The 15,478-nt window shown below is 47.4% G+C and overlaps 1 protein-coding gene across 1 annotated transcript in view; it reads right to left on the bottom strand.

Annotated features, from left to right (window-relative positions):
- The window catches only part of SPAG5 (sperm associated antigen 5), a 374,185-nt gene that overhangs the window by 93,363 nt on the left and 265,344 nt on the right, over positions 1 to 15,478 (bottom strand). Inside the window, exons 16-17 of the mRNA XM_082245996.1 lie at positions 4,777 to 4,945; positions 3,217 to 3,319 (exon numbers count right to left, since the gene is read on the bottom strand). Coding sequence (XP_082102122.1) covers positions 3,217 to 3,319; positions 4,777 to 4,945 — 272 coding nt within the window. The remainder of the gene's footprint in view (positions 1 to 3,216; positions 3,320 to 4,776; positions 4,946 to 15,478) is intronic.

Here is a 15,478-nt window from a genome sequence, read left to right as displayed (position 1 = left end):
GCTACTACCAACCGAATGGATTCCATCCGAAACTTCTGCGCCCACACTAAGCGGTTCAGAGACTTGAGGTCCGAAATAGGACGCACCTTGCCCTCTTTCCTGGGCACTGTGAACAGGTTTGAATAAAAACCTTGAAATGGTTCCTGCGGAGGAACCGACACTTTCACTTCTTGCGCAAGGAGGTCCTGCACTGCCTCCCTGAGATTCTTCAAGCGATCTGGAGACAGACTAAGATTTGAGGGAAAGAAACTGTCTGCTAGCTGAGACCGAAATTTGATCTTGTACCCTGAATGAATCAGTTTGTGAACCCATTTGTCCTGGATAAAGGACATCCAGGGTTCCTGAAAGAAATGCAGACGTGCTGCCACCCCAGAAATGGATTTGTCCACCGAACCGGACTGACTGATCTTGGGCTTACCCGACCAAGCCTTTTTGCTCCCTCCAGAGGCCCTGAACAGTTTACCTTTCTCTTGGGCCCCTGAAGCATGAAAAAACCGCCTATGATCCGTGAAAGAGGGCCCCCGCCTACCCTGGGGCACCTTGCCTTTGGAGGATTGGGGGTTTATCCTTTTATCAACTCATCCAAGGAGTCTTCAAACAATCGCTCACCCAGAAAGGGGAGATCTGTTAAGGCCTTCTTAGAAGCCTGGTCAGCCGACCAGCTCTTGAGCCACACCATGCGGTGTATGGCAATCCCTACCGCTGACACTCTGGCAACCAGAGGGGCCGCGTCCAAGGACGCATCACACAGAAACACCAGGGCCAGGTCGATCTGGTCTGTGAGTTCAATCAAGGTCAGGGGAAGTATCTCAGTGTTCAAGTTACCCCTAAGCACTTTAACCCATTCCGTTACAGTCTGTGAAACCAGAACGGACACAAAGATCGGTTTTAGTACCGAACCCGTCAAAACATGGAGGTGGCGGGAAAGGGATTCCACCTGTCTGTCCAATGGGTTCTTGAAGGCCGGGGAATCTTCCATGGGTACCACAGTAGATTTGTGAAACCTGGAAAAAGGGTGGTCCACCCTAGGTGGCACCGTCCAGCGGTTCGAGACCGAGTCAGCAAAGGAATAATGGCGTTTAAAGCGCTTTGGCACGACCAGCACGTGCTTAATGCGCCGCCATTGTTCATTCACAATATCGTGAAATTCCTCGGGACAAGGAAACGCCTGACCCGATTTCTGGGCATTGCGGAAGCCAAAAACTACCTGCGTTCCTGACTGTGTGGGCTCATCAGTCAATTGTAAAGTTTCCGTCATTTAACAAAATTAGTGCTTTTACCATAGCGCGTTCCCTCGATGCGGCTGAGGACAACAGGTTCTCTTTGCCATCCGTTTGCGAGGACAGGGATCCCTCAGGGAGGGTGTTGTCCGTGGCGACTATATCAGTCTCTGAGTCAGGAGACAGAGAAGGCAGCGGCCGCTTTTGGCTAGCAACTTGTTTCATGACATGAACAACCTTTGATGCCAGACTTTCCAATGCTGCAGAAAGACACTATGGACTGCGAGCCGGACGTATCGGCAGTCACACTGAGGGGGGTCTGATGGAGAATTTACCGCCTGGGACTCCATTTTGCAATGTTAAAATAACGTGCACTGCTCCTTTAAATTCGCGATCGCGGTCTGCACCGCCCGATTGCGCTGTACTCTGAGTTACCCTTTAAACAGTGTCAGGTAGCAGAGTGCGCAGGGAATGTCCAGAAACGACCCCCAATACTGTACCACCTCACAGAGGAACCAGCAGCGTCTGCAGCATGGAGAACTGAGCACAGGAAGCAATGTCACAGGAAGTAAAATCAATCCACAAGAGGCCAAACTGCCTGTGTAGCTCCAGGCTACAACAAAATGGTGCCAAAACAACTGTATAGGAAGCCCAGGGAAAATGGCCACATCACCTCACACAGGGAGCCGATGCCCAAACCTAAGATGGCGGCCGAACGCTGCCATGCAGTCAGGACCCAGATGCAAGGCCACACCAGGGATCTACCTAAAAAGACCCCACAGGATAAAGTACTGCTGCATACCACCCCCCCCCCCCTCCGGGCGCGGAATATAGCACCCCCCTGGAAGCAGGGCCGGAATCCTGAAAGACCAGAGGGATCTTTTAGGAAACATGGGGAGCCCAGTTTACTCACCATACCATGGACAGAGTGGGCTCTGCTCCAGACAGATCACCTCCCACCCTGAATGGGGGTGCTGCCAGCCGAGGGATACGCTGTGATTCAGGGCGTTCCAGGTCGATGCGTCACGGCGAGACATCCACCTGCAGGCTCGTCCCCGTCCACAGGGGCTCTGTTGTGGCGAGGCCTAATTGGACCATAACCTGCTCAGGCTCGTTGGCCAGGCTGGGAGACCGTAAGGATCTATATTATCCAGTGCGAAACCTCAGCCGGCTGTCGCTTGTGGTTCACCGGGAGGATCCCCCCGACACTAGCTAGCATTAGTAAGTAAAGAGAAATAAACAGAAATATTCTTAAGAATAAAAAAACTGAGACCAAAGTCCCAGCAGGAAACCTAGGTCCTAGAAACTGGCTTGTGGCAGAGTGTGTGTGAGGTTATGCTGTGAAGGACAGCCCCTGTAGGTGTGTCAGTGAATTTTTTTTCACTGCCTAGTACTACTCCTGTAGATGGAGCATAACCCAATGGTCAAGAGGCATAGCTGCTGCGTCTGTCAATGGATGATAGAGAAAAGGTTCTCTCCTTGCTCAGACTGGCAACAATGAGAAACCCTCAAACCCTCCAGAAGTAGTGTTCAAATTCACAGAAATACCCTAAAGTACTCTAACTCTAAAAGTGGCCCCTGAGAGAGAAGGGCACAGGAAAGTGTAAATCTCTGGATACAAACAAGTTCTCACCCAGGCCTTCAGGCGTGACACTGGCTTGCAATGAATCTCCTGATGAGGATTCCATTGAGAATTTACGGACACACCAAAAGAAGGAAAAAAATAAATTATAATTATATACAGACACACACACTAATAATCAAGTGTCAAAACTAATTTTGTTAGTTGATACTCTAAAATGTAGGTATATCCAGTTAATCTACAAATGCTACAGTTTATGAGCACTGCTATGAATTCAATATAAATGACTGTGCATTCCAAAAAAAAGTGGCTGACCTGTACAGATAGGAACATACACTTTACAACAGCAAACCACAAACGATTCAAGAAAAGTCTCAGACATAAAATATTCTAGGAAAACCTTTCACGTCTAACCTGTTGTGTTCAAGATTGTTGTCTGAAAAGATTCTTCTGTAAAAGTGTTGGAGTGTGTAAGACTCCCACCTGGTGTATGCAGTCCATAGGAATTAACTTTGACCTGCAAAATGAAAGCTTGATGACATTCTGCTTTAATATGGGGATAATTGCAACAAATGCCATAAACTGGCCTAAAACCTTTTAACCACTTAAGCACTAGAGCAATTTTTTTCCCATATGTAAAAATCTGCATTTCTGGCTACAAAATTGCTTAAACATTACATATTCTCGGAAAGCAGATGCCCTGTAGAATTAAAAAGAGAACAGTTGCAATTTTTTATGTTGCCCGATATTTGCGCAACGACTTACATAGATATGACATTTTTTTGGTAAAATGCACAAGATGGGGTCGGGTTTCAATAATTCGATACCGAACATGCCAAGAGCAAATTGTGTGCATCCATGATATTGCAAAAAAAAAAAAAAAAAAAAAAAAAAAAAAATGGTACCCAAAAATCTCCTCAGGCAACACTTTAAATGCAGTTACAGTTAGTCAGCTTAGAGTCAAGGTAAATCTAAAAGGTAACTTTTTTTTTTTTAAACTACCTGCTCTGTGCAATGGTTTTGCACAGAGCAACGCCAAACCTCCACTTTCCAGCTCCTCATCCAGTGCTTCTGGCTCCTCCCCCTTTAAGAGTTCCTACATCGCAAGCTGCTTGCTAATGGGGCACTTGGGTGGGCTCAATCCTAAATTGAGCTTTGTGTGTTCATTGAAACAGCATGGCTCGGTGCCAGCTCTCTCCTCACAGACTGACTGACACAGCAGCAGGAGCCAGGAAATAATCGACCCCACATTTCTTCATAAAGAGGAGCGGATGCTATCACAACGGTCCTGCATGCATATGTAAACATTGATCGCACCACACATGTGAGGTATCACTGCAAACATCATAGAGAGAGCAAAAATTCTAGCACCAGACCTCCTGTGTAACTCTGAACTAGTAACCTGTAAAAGTTTTTACAGTATCGTCTATAGAGATTTTAAAATACCATAGTTTTTCACCATTCTATGGACATACACAATTTTAAACCATGGCATATTAGACATCTATCTACTAACAACAACATTCACATTTTACAATAAAATTGGGTATTGTATTGTGTTTGTATGCACTAAAATTCATTAAAGTATTTTTTTCCCCCAAAAAATTGGCGTTTGATAAACCGCTGCTGAAATAACGTGTGACATAAAAAATTGCATCTACCAACATTTTTTTCTTCAGGGCCTTTCCTTTGCTTTCAGAAAATATATGTTTAGGGGTTCTAAGCAATTTAGAAAAAAAAGAAAAGCAGAGTTATACGGAATAAAATGTCAGAATCGGCTTGGGCAGCTATGAAAAGAAGGCTGTCCAGACAGAGGTTAAGTGCTGGCCCCTGCAAAAGAAAATTACAGTAGGAACTTTGATTTTAATTTTCTGTACTGTGTGTGAAAATGATATATACTGTAAAAAACAAACAAAAGGGAAATAATGAATTAGTTGAGGATACTGTATATATCAAGGACTGGAGTTGTCTTACCTCTCTTCGGGAGCTTTCCTTCAGATTTCTTATTACATCTAGCAGAAGTGCCTTGATTTTTGAGACTTCAGAGGAGGACTTAGCCATTTCTTTGACTGCGTTTGCCTTCACATACTGAGATTCATTCTCTGCATCTGCCAAATTCCGCCTCAGTTCATTCACATCCTCCCTGCATGTGCAGACCACATTTATATGCATTAGCTTCAACTAGCAATCTCAGTTTTGCTCATAAAGGGCTGGTTTGAACTTCTATATTTCAAAATGGCATGTTTTTTTTATATGCCTTTTTGTATGCTTTATCTAGGAAGGGAGGGTGTCTCCTGTACTAAAATATATAGATAGTGCATTGGAAAATGCACAGACACATCCAAAGAAGAACCAGGTTTTATTTTGTGTAAGGAGGCCCACTACAACACACAGTAGTGTTACCTTGCATTGTGGTGCGCTGAAACACACCAAGCCATTAAGTAGTAACACCAAAGCATAATGAAGAAATCGTCCATTACCGCAGCGCAACTGTGTGAACCCAGCCTTACTGTTATGGAATAGCATACCAAAGATGACCATTCACTCTCACACCTTCCAAGAGAAGCATGCAAAAAGCTGGAGAATCAAATTTATCTACTTATATATTTTCTAAAAAAAACAGATATGACTTAATTGAAAGAATTCTGCCTTATAAATGTATATTATAAAAACTGTATTTATCGGCGTATAACACACACCTTAATTTTAAGACCATAGTTTCAGGAAAAAAAAAATTACATTTTAAATAAAGAACTTTGAAGCAAAAAAGGGTTAGTGCCCATCAATGCAGCCTCTTCAGTGCCCATCTGGAGCCTTAATAGTGCCCATCAAATCAGCATGATCAGTGACCATCACTGCAGTCTCAACATTGTAGCCTGATCAGCGCCCATCTGCAGCGTCACCATTGCAGCCTGATCAGCGCCCATCTGAAGTCTCACCATTGCAGCTTGATCACCCCCCATCTGCAGCCTCACCATTGCAGCCTGATCAGTGCCCATCTGCAGCCTCGCTATTGCTGCCTGATCAGCGCCCATCTGCACCCTCACCATTGCTGCCTGATCAGCGCCCATCTGCAGCCTCACCATTGCTGCCTGATCAGCGCCCATCTGCAGCATCATCATTGCAGCCTGATCAGTGCCCATCTGTACTGCATCTGCGAGTATGAATCCCAAGCGACTCAAACAACGCAATGTACTGTACATCTTCCACGTACGATGGTAGATCTTCCTAGAAGTAGATTTCCTAGCTTTTAACAGTGTAGGAATCACCGATTCAGATAAACCCCTATCCTTCAACAGCCAAGTCGTCAAAGACAGTAACTGTAAAGCAAGATGGAAGACTGGTCCTTGGGACAGCATTTCCTCCCTGAGAGGAAGCGTCAAAGGAACGTCGGTGTACCAAGCCCGATGAGGCCAGTCCAGAGCCACCAAGATGAACAGAATCCCTTCTGCCTCGATCCTGCGTAGAAGTCTGGGCAGAAGCTTGAGAGGAAGGAAGGCGTAAATCAGCCGCTACTGACCCCATGGGGCCACCAGCTCGTCTGTGATGTCCGCCAGAGAATCCCTTGACTGAGCCACAAACCACTGCACCTTTCTGTTGAGCCGAGATGTCAACAGATAAAGAAACACCTCAGGATGAACGGGCCACTCCTCTTGGTCCAATGCCTGCTGATTGAGGTAATCTGCCTGTCAATTTTCTACCCCAGGAATGTGTACGGGGGAGAGGGCTGAAACGAACTGTTCTGCCCACCTTAGAATGCCTGCTACCACCAGGACACTTCTTGTGCCCTCTTGGTGATCGACATAAGCAACAGCCGTGGCATTGTCCGATTGAATGCGCACTGGACAACCCTGAAGACAATCTGTCCAATGATCCAGACACAGTCTGATTGCTCAGAGTTCCATGACAGTGATCGGTAGTCTGGACTCTAACGTCCAGATCCCCTGAGCAGAGGCAGGCTGACATCTGTGGTGACCACTGTCCAATACAACAAAATGGCGGCCCTGCGCGGCACCACGAGGCATACAGGGACCCAGGAGGGAAACCAAGCCTCAGGGACAGATCCAGGCCAGATGGAGGGCCCTGGCAGGAAGGAAGGGAACCTGGGGGTCTGACTGTCCCAAGGAGGGGCCCACGTTCACCCCAAAACCCTCAAGGGGGTGAGGAGGACAGCTACTCACCATACCAGGAACCAGACAGACACCGCTGCAGACTGAACCCCTCCTCCATCCAAATGAGTGGCTGTGGGCTAGAAGGAACGGTGCGACTCGGGCCGAGACCCGGTCGTATGCGACCTCGCTCGCTGTTTAACTCGCAGGCCAGCCCCTGTACAGTGGGGCTATGTCGCAACTGTCCTAGCGTGGAGCTGAGGTCTCCAAGCGCTCCTTGGCCAGATTGGGGTGACCACTGGATCTAGATTATCCAGCCCATGGCCCAGTCCGACAGTTGATTTTAGATCTCACAGGAAAAATCCAAGAGAAAAAATTTCTATCTAAAAAGAAAAAAAATGTTGCCAGGACCAAAGATTCCAGCAAGGAACTAGGTCCTTACTCCTGATTAGGCAGAAAAAAAACAGAGGCTATAGCAGAGAGCGGGAGTATACCCCATGGGACTTGCCCATGGGTGTAGCCAGAAATCTTTTCTGCCTAGTGTCCTACTCCTGTAGGGGGCAGTATACCCCAATGGTTATGAATACCAGGAGTATGTGTTCGTCGATGAACGAAAGAGAAATGTGCATTTAACATTTTTTAAAACAGGAGTCTAGAAAGGATTGCACCCGGGATCAGCATATCACGGGTGCAATGTCACGCTGCTGCACACTGCCTACAGCTCTGTTGCCTGTACCTCTGTAAATCAAATTTGTAATAAAAAGACATGCCAATTAGCACACCCGCAGTTCATTTACACTAAAAGTACATATGCCACGGTGTACGTCAGTACTTGTAGTTTATTCATTAGGAAACTGAATGAATGACACAGCTATGTGGGCAGAGCCCCACAAGATTGCGCTGCATTTAAAAAAGTGACAGTGGATTCGGGGAGAGGAACCCCCACCCGCTGTCACAGGTTTTCGGGGGGAAATCGGGGGAGAGATGGTGCAGGACCTGGAACATGTTATATGTTTCACAATAAAAAAAAAAATGGGTGGAACATGTAATATGTTCCAAAGGTGAACTTATCCTTTATGCTTACACAGGCAGGGGCCGTGGCCAAGACCGGCATGTGAGGACGTATCTGCCAGAGCAATGCTACAGATCCGACTAGCGATCCTCCCAGAGCACCGATAAAGCAGTTTTGAGCTCCCCAGCTGGTTACCGATCCGGTCCACCTCCCCATCCAGCCACTGGCCCTCTGCACGCAAGGAACAACTAAAAAAGGGAAGGCAGATCCGGCCAGCCTGGTTGTCCAAGATGGCGCCATCGCAGCCCTTGTAAAGCGCACACCAAGGAGCTGCAGAGAAATACAAAGATGGGAGCAACAAGTCGTCCCTGAATTACCAGGGTAAGGATCCGCCGAGGGATATGCTTTAGTATGCTCAAAAACTGTTGGGGGCTGCAGAGGCTGACATCAAGGAAGCTGCAGGGTTTTCTCACCTGCTTGCACATTGGTAACAGGAGCAGATTGAAGGAGACATGTTGTACAGCCTTAACAATGAGAGCACTGAGGAGCCAATACCCTCCCTGAATCAGATGAATAAGAACAGCCCACCTAAGCTGAAATATTGCGGGCGGCGAATATGTGCACAGCATCGGTTAATACAATTAAAGACCAGTTTGGGGGCCTGCGAGAGGAGGTGTCGTTGCTGTGACAAGACCTCCAAAAGATCCAGGAACTAACAACGAATGTGGAAAAACTGGATTTTTGACTCATCGTAAAATCCTTTCCTCTGCAGTTGACACAGCTCCATAATATTCATAACCAGTTTATGCTGCCCCCTACAGGAGTAGGACACTAGGCAGGAAAAAAAAAAAAAAAAAAACTTTACCACGCCTATGGGGCAGTCCCTGAAGGCATACACCAGGGATCTTCAAACTATGGCCCTCCAGCTGTTGCAGAACTACAAATCCCATGAGGCATTGTAAAACTCTGACATTCACAGACATGACTAGGCATGATGGGAATTGTAGTTCCTGAACAACTGGAGGGCCGTAGTTTGAAGACCCTTGGCATACACCCACTCACTGTTATAGGATTCAGTTTTGATGCATGCAGTGTCATAAGTAAAAAAAAAAACCCCAACCCACTCAGAAATAGAGGGGCGGGTGCTGCGTCTGTCAATGAACTTCAGAGAAAAGGATTTTACGGTAAGTCAAAAATCCAGTTTTCTCTATCATTCATTGACAAACGCAGCTCCATATTCTTCTTAACCATTAGGATGTCCCAAAGCAGTATTTGCATGAGGGGTGGGAAAACAACACAGAGAAAGAACGTAAATCCCGAAATGCTAAACTTAGCCAACCAGGTAACATGGATCTCAACTAGAAACAACATACACCCTCAAAGAGAAAAACATTCTCTTTTAAATAGCAGCCTGCAAAAAAGTTGCTGCCAAAAGAAGCATTCAAGGATGCAAACATATCTACTTTGTAGAATTTTGTGAACGTGTGCACAAACAACTAAGTTAGGATTTTCTAGCCTTCAACAGTGTAGGAAACGCTGAGTCAGAAAGACCCAGAAAGACAGTGACTGTTAAGCAGGATGGAAGATAGGCCCTTGAGACAACAGATCTTCCCTGAGAGGAAGTATCCAAGGAGCATCAGCGACCAACCTTACATGATCTGCGTACCAAGACCGGCAAGGCCAGTCTGGGGCCATCAGAATGACTGGAGTCCCTTTCACCTGTATTCTGCACAGAAGCCTTGGCAGAAGTTTCAGTAGAGGAAACGCATAGATCAGCCGATACTGACCCCAAGGAGGCACCAGTGCGTCTGTGGCGTTGGCCAGAGGATCCGAGACCTGGCTACAAACTGCTGTAAATTCTTGTTGAGCCAAGAAACTAACAGGTCTACATCAGGTGTCCCCCCACCGGACACACAACAGGAGAAACACCTCCTGGTACAGGGACCATTCCCCCTGATCCAACACCTAATGACTCAAGTAATCCTGCCTGCCAGTTCTCCATTCCGGTGGTATGCACGGAGGAGAGGGTTGGAACAAAATCTTTTGCCAATATTAAGATCTCGGCCACCTCCTGGTCCGCTTGAGGTCCAGAATTGGAAGCAATTTCCGTTCTTAAACGGAAAACAGTAAACAGGTCTGAATAAAACTCTTGAAAGGGAACCGGCACAATCACCCTTTGCGACAGCAGATCTTGTACCATCTCTCGTAGATCCCTTAACCGATCTGAAGATAGGTGTAGATTGGACAGGAAGAATCTGTACGACGGTCGGGACCTGAATTCTTGTAACCCGATCGGAGCAGCTCGTGGGCCCATTTGTCCTGAATCCAGGATGTCCCTGGTTCCGGACAGAAAACAAAGATGTCTCCCACCCCAGATACGGGTGAGGGCGTCCTTTCATGCAGACAGAGATTTGTCCGCAGATCTGGAGGGGCCTGTTCTCGGCTAATCCAATCACGTCTTCTTGGAACCTTAAGATGACCTAAATGGCTTTGGCTCGCAGGAGAAAGGACCTAAGGCACAAAGTGGACACCTGTGTGCTGAAAAATAAGGGAACCATCTATTACGCGGTTGACTTGCGCTTTAGCAAATAGAGGAAGAAGAATACTCTTTCCCACCTGCAAGTCCTTTGATCAGTTCATCCAACAAAGACCCAAATTGCGGACCCCCGTAAAAAGGGGATCTGATAAGAGTCTTTTTAGAAGCCTTGTCCGCAGTCACCAGCTTTTCAGCCACACCATGCGTGGTTACCATTATTGCGTTTAGAACATCTCCACTGACTTGCGAAAATTTTGTCACAGTAGGTGTGAAAAGGGAGTACCTTTGCCGCTTTGAGGGGATCCGTAGGCCCCGAGGGGACCGGCGTCCCCCCATGGTAAAATTTTCTGCACATATACAATCAGTGCATCCACCAGCGCCCTTGCATGCGCATGTGCAGTAAAAAAGGAATCCTCACCGCAGAGCACCCGAAGTGCGTGGATGTAGACCCAGTAGAGTCCCTATATGCCAAGCTCACCCTGAGAACATAACAAGCAGGGTAGGTTGGCGACCACAGTCCCGCAAGGAGACACCGGTTAAAGTTCCACAAAAAGATCCCTATTAGACCAAAGGGTCGCCAACCATAAATTACATAAAAAGACATAGCCCCCTATAAAGGGGAAGAGGGGGCCCGCCGTGATGCAGACATGCAGGCAGAGTACCCCCACATAATGCCTCCACTGCGCCCCGGTTCAAGGAGGGCGCCAGGCAGTCCATATGTCCACCCCCTAAGGGGGAGGCGGATGCCTACCCGCTGCTCTATCACCCCGGTCAGCAGCTCAAACAGCGTGGTCAGCAGCTCGGAAAGCCAGCCCGGAGTAGGTCGCAAAGCCTCAGCCTAAATTTGGGGCCTGATCCGGTCGCGAGTCCGCCGTCAACTCTGTAAGCTTGATCAGCAGCTTGGACAGCTGGGTTAGGAGATCGGACAGCCTGGTCAGTCGCCGGGACAGCTTGGTCAGTCACGAATAGACAAGCCGCAGCCTCAATTTTTCGCCCGATCCGGCCGTGTGAAGCATTCGCTGGTCAGCTTGGTCAGGCTCCTCGTCTCGGTCAGCTTGGTCAGGCTCCTCGTCTCGGTCAGCTTGGTCAGGCTCCTCGTCTCGGTCAGCTTGGTCAGGCTCCTCGTCTCGGTCAGCTTGGTCAGGCTCCTCGTCTCGGTCAGCTTGGTCAGGCTCCTCAGCTTGGTCAGGCTCCTCGTCTCGGTCAGCTTGGTCAGGCTCCTCGTCTCGGTCAGCTTGGTCAGGCTCCTCGTCTCGGTCAGCTTGGTCAGGCTCCTCGTCTCGGTCAGCTTGGTCAGGCTCCTCGTCTCGGTCAGCTTGGTCAGGCTCCTCGTCTCGGTCAGCTTGCTCAGGCTCCTCGTCTCGGTCAGCTTGGTCAGGCTCCTCGTCTCGGTCAGCTTGGTCAGGCTCCTCGTCTCGGTCAGCTTGGTCAGGCTCCTCGTCTCGGTCAGCTTGGTCAGGCTCCTCGTCTCGGTCAGCTTGGTCAGGCTCCTCGTCTCGGTCAGCTTGGTCAGGCTCCTCGTCTCGGTCAGCTTGGTCAGGCTCCTCGTCTCGGTCAGCTTGGTCAGGCTCCTCGTCTCGGTCAGCTTGGTCAGGCTCCTCGTCTCGGTCAGCTTGGTCAGGCTCCTCGTCTCGGTCAGCTTGGTCAGGCTCCTCGTCTCGGTCAGCTTGGTCAGGCTCCTCGTCTCGGTCAGCTTGGTCAGGCTCCTCGTCTCGGTCAGCTTGGTCAGGCTCCTCGTCTCGGTCAGCTTGGTCAGGCTCCTCGTCTCGGTCAGCTTGGTCAGGCTCCTCGTCTCGGTCAGCTTGGTCAGGCTCCTCGTCTCGGTCAGCTTGGTCAAGCTCCTCGTCTCGGTCAGCTTGGTCAAGCTCCTCGTCTCGGTCAGCTTGGTCAGTAGGCCGCAAAGACACATGAAGTGCAGACTCGTGGATAAAGAAACATCCATCCCCCCCCCCCACCCCAAGCTTATAACCACCGCAGGGAGCCCAAAGGACATCCCTGCCCCAGTCACTAACCCCCAGGTGGCGGATCCGGACAGCCCCCCAGTCAGCAACCGCATCCGCCCGCCCCCCTAACTGGAGGAAGTGGCAAAGCAAGCTCCTACCTAACCCCCGGGAGGGGGGGGATGGGGGTAGGTAACCCAATGATCAAGAACAAAATGGAGCTGCGTCTGTGAATTAACAATAGAGAAAAGTGATTTTTTTTTCTCTCAAAATTTTCGTTTATATTGGGGGAAAAAAAAAAAAAACGCAGAGGTGATCAAATACCTCCAAAAGAAAGCTCTATTCGTGAGGAAAAAAGGACATAAATTGCGTTTGGGTACAGCATTGCATGATTGCGCAATTACCAGTTAAAGTAACGTGGTGCTAAATTGCAAAAAAAGGCCTGGTCATTAAGGGGGCAAATCCTTCCAGTCCAGAAGTGGATAATAAAGACTAGTATTGGTGCCAGTTTACGCAGTAATCTCCCCTAGTTAAGGTGCCAGTTTATGCAGTAAAAAAGCCTAGTACTGGTGCCAGTTTATACAGTAATCACACCTAGTATTAGTGTCATGATCTCAGTGTGGATGAGGTAGGGAAGAATGGTTGAGACCAGCCAACCACAATGAAAGTGTGAAGGCCAGCCGCGACAGTAGTGGCGGTCTTAACACTTATCAACTTCATGGGAGATCTTTAGGAATTCCCCACGGATCTCCTAAAGCGCTACAGTATAGTGCAGTAAGTGCACCTCTCCATCTGGGACGCCTTCCCTCCACCACACACTGTGGTGAAACTAAGGTGGAAGGCTGCTACAGTGCACCTCTCCATCCGGGACTAATGCCCCTACAGAAGGGGTACCCAACCTTTACGGAGCGAGGGACACTTTTTTTTTTAATCAAGTCATCTTCATTGTCAATTTTTTACAGTACAAAAATAATATAGCAATATTAAGCATATTGTCAAGAAAAGGTTCTTGTACAAACTGTATATTAAGCATAATAAAAGGAAAAAAATAACTAAACAAAATAAAGTAACAAAATAAAGTAATTCACAGCCTATCATTGACCTCCGTTACACGTTAAATGTAAATAGTAAGTACCATATTTTCCGGCGTATAAGACGACTGGGCGTATAAGACGACCCCCCTAATTTTCAAGTTAAAACATAGGTTTTGGGCTATACTCGCCGTATAAGACTACCCCTCCTTCCGAAGCAAGGCAACACCATTGAAAATCATCAGATTTCTCATAGACCTCCAAGGTACCCCAAGTACTGTAATACATGTAATCTCTCATAATATCTCCAAGGTACCCTAAGTATAAGTATTACCAGTAGATGTAATCTCAAGACGCTGGCTGTGCGGGAATCCTTTACTGGTATACCGTATGTACCGTAGCTTCGGCTACATACAGTATACCACGCTGAGCCAATCACAGTGAGCGATGTATTCTATTATTAAATGCAAAGCCTCGATTGGCAGAGTCAGAGAGGCGGGCTGATGTTACTCTGCCAATCCGAGCAGGCTTTGCATTCAATAATAGAATACATCGCTCTCCCTGATTGGCTCAGTGCGGTACACTGTATGTAGCCTGAGCAACGGTACATAAGGTATACCGGTACAGGATTCCCACACAGCCAGCGTCTTGAGAGATTACATCTAACGGTAATACTTATACTTAGGTTACCTTGGAGATATTATACTCTGCATATAAGACGACCCCCCATTTTTGGGGGATTTTTTTGAGGTTCAAAAGTAGTCTTATACGCCAGAAAATACAGTACTGAAAAACTCTAATGTTTACACATTGGACTTTACTGCATGCAGTTTCTTTAATTCAATTTACCAAAGAATAGGCATCTTCCCCTATCCTAAATGTGAAGTTCTGCGCTTAAATTGTTGTTCACCTTCCCATTGACCCTTTCTCTTCAATCATCCCCGTCCAACTCATATCTTGGTCCCTCAGTGGAAACCGTCAATAGACCACTCCCCCTTTTATGTTATGTCTTCTAGATCCCGATTGAAGGAATCAAACAGAGGGTTGCTCGAGTCCACCCACCAGGACCAATTTTTTTTAAACTTTGTTTGGGCAACTCCTGTGTTTGTAGGTTACCCTTTTCCTTTTAAATGTGTAATTAAGAATGTCACATCACTGTATGTGTTGGTGGTGCAGTTGAAATCCACTTGTGTGAAATGATTTTTCGGGCTAAATATAAAGACCTTGTCCACATAATGTGCATTTCTCCCGGTAGTAAATCTCCTGGGATCACCTCCAGAAGTGCAAATTTAGGATCCAAAGCCACATTTGTTGAGCACAGGGAGTTCCAACGTTGCAAACACCTTTTCCAAATATTGGTACAGTTTGGGGCACCTCCAAAGCATATGAATGAGTGACCCATTAGCCGAGGTATCACGGGGACATAGTGGTGATGTAGATTTTCCCCATGTGTAAAGTTTTGCAGGATGTAGTGAGCACTATTAACAATGAACAACTGGGTCAGATGCTGGGAAGGAGAGAGGGAAACCCCCTGCAGTACCTCCAGCGCTCTAGCCCATTCCCCGTCAGCTAATGATTCCATTTCCACCTGCCATGCCTTAAAGCTGGTGATCTTTGTTTGTGCACTTACTGCCATCTGTAGAGCAGAATATAAATCCTCTATTAAGCCCCTTTTTGTGCAGGAAGTAGAAACGGCCATTGGCAATACCACAGAGGGACCATATTTCAACTGTGAAACAGACGCCTGGCTCTGTACAGCGTGACTTCATTGTAGATATTGGAAGAAATTAAGAGTTGGAAAGCGGATATCGCTCTTTAAGGGAATCAAAAAGGCAACAGGACATCCTTATTATACAGCTGATGTAGAAGGGTAATAACCGCTCTTCGCCAACCATCGAACCCTGTTAACTTATTCAGTTCAGAAGTATAGATTATCCCATATGGGCATGTATTTGGTGAACCCTTCATGATGTGTGATATGTTGTACTGACTCCCATAATCTGTGTGTCAGGTAAAATGTAGGAAGTCTGGGGCGTGGCTGAACTGCC

This window comes from Pelophylax lessonae (assembly GCF_965119305.1).
Source record: "Pelophylax lessonae genome assembly, chromosome: 2".
In the NCBI taxonomy this organism is placed as follows: Eukaryota; Metazoa; Chordata; class Amphibia; order Anura; family Ranidae; genus Pelophylax; species Pelophylax lessonae.
Note: the sequence above shows the minus strand (reverse complement) of the source record. Positions and strands in the feature narration are given on the sequence as shown.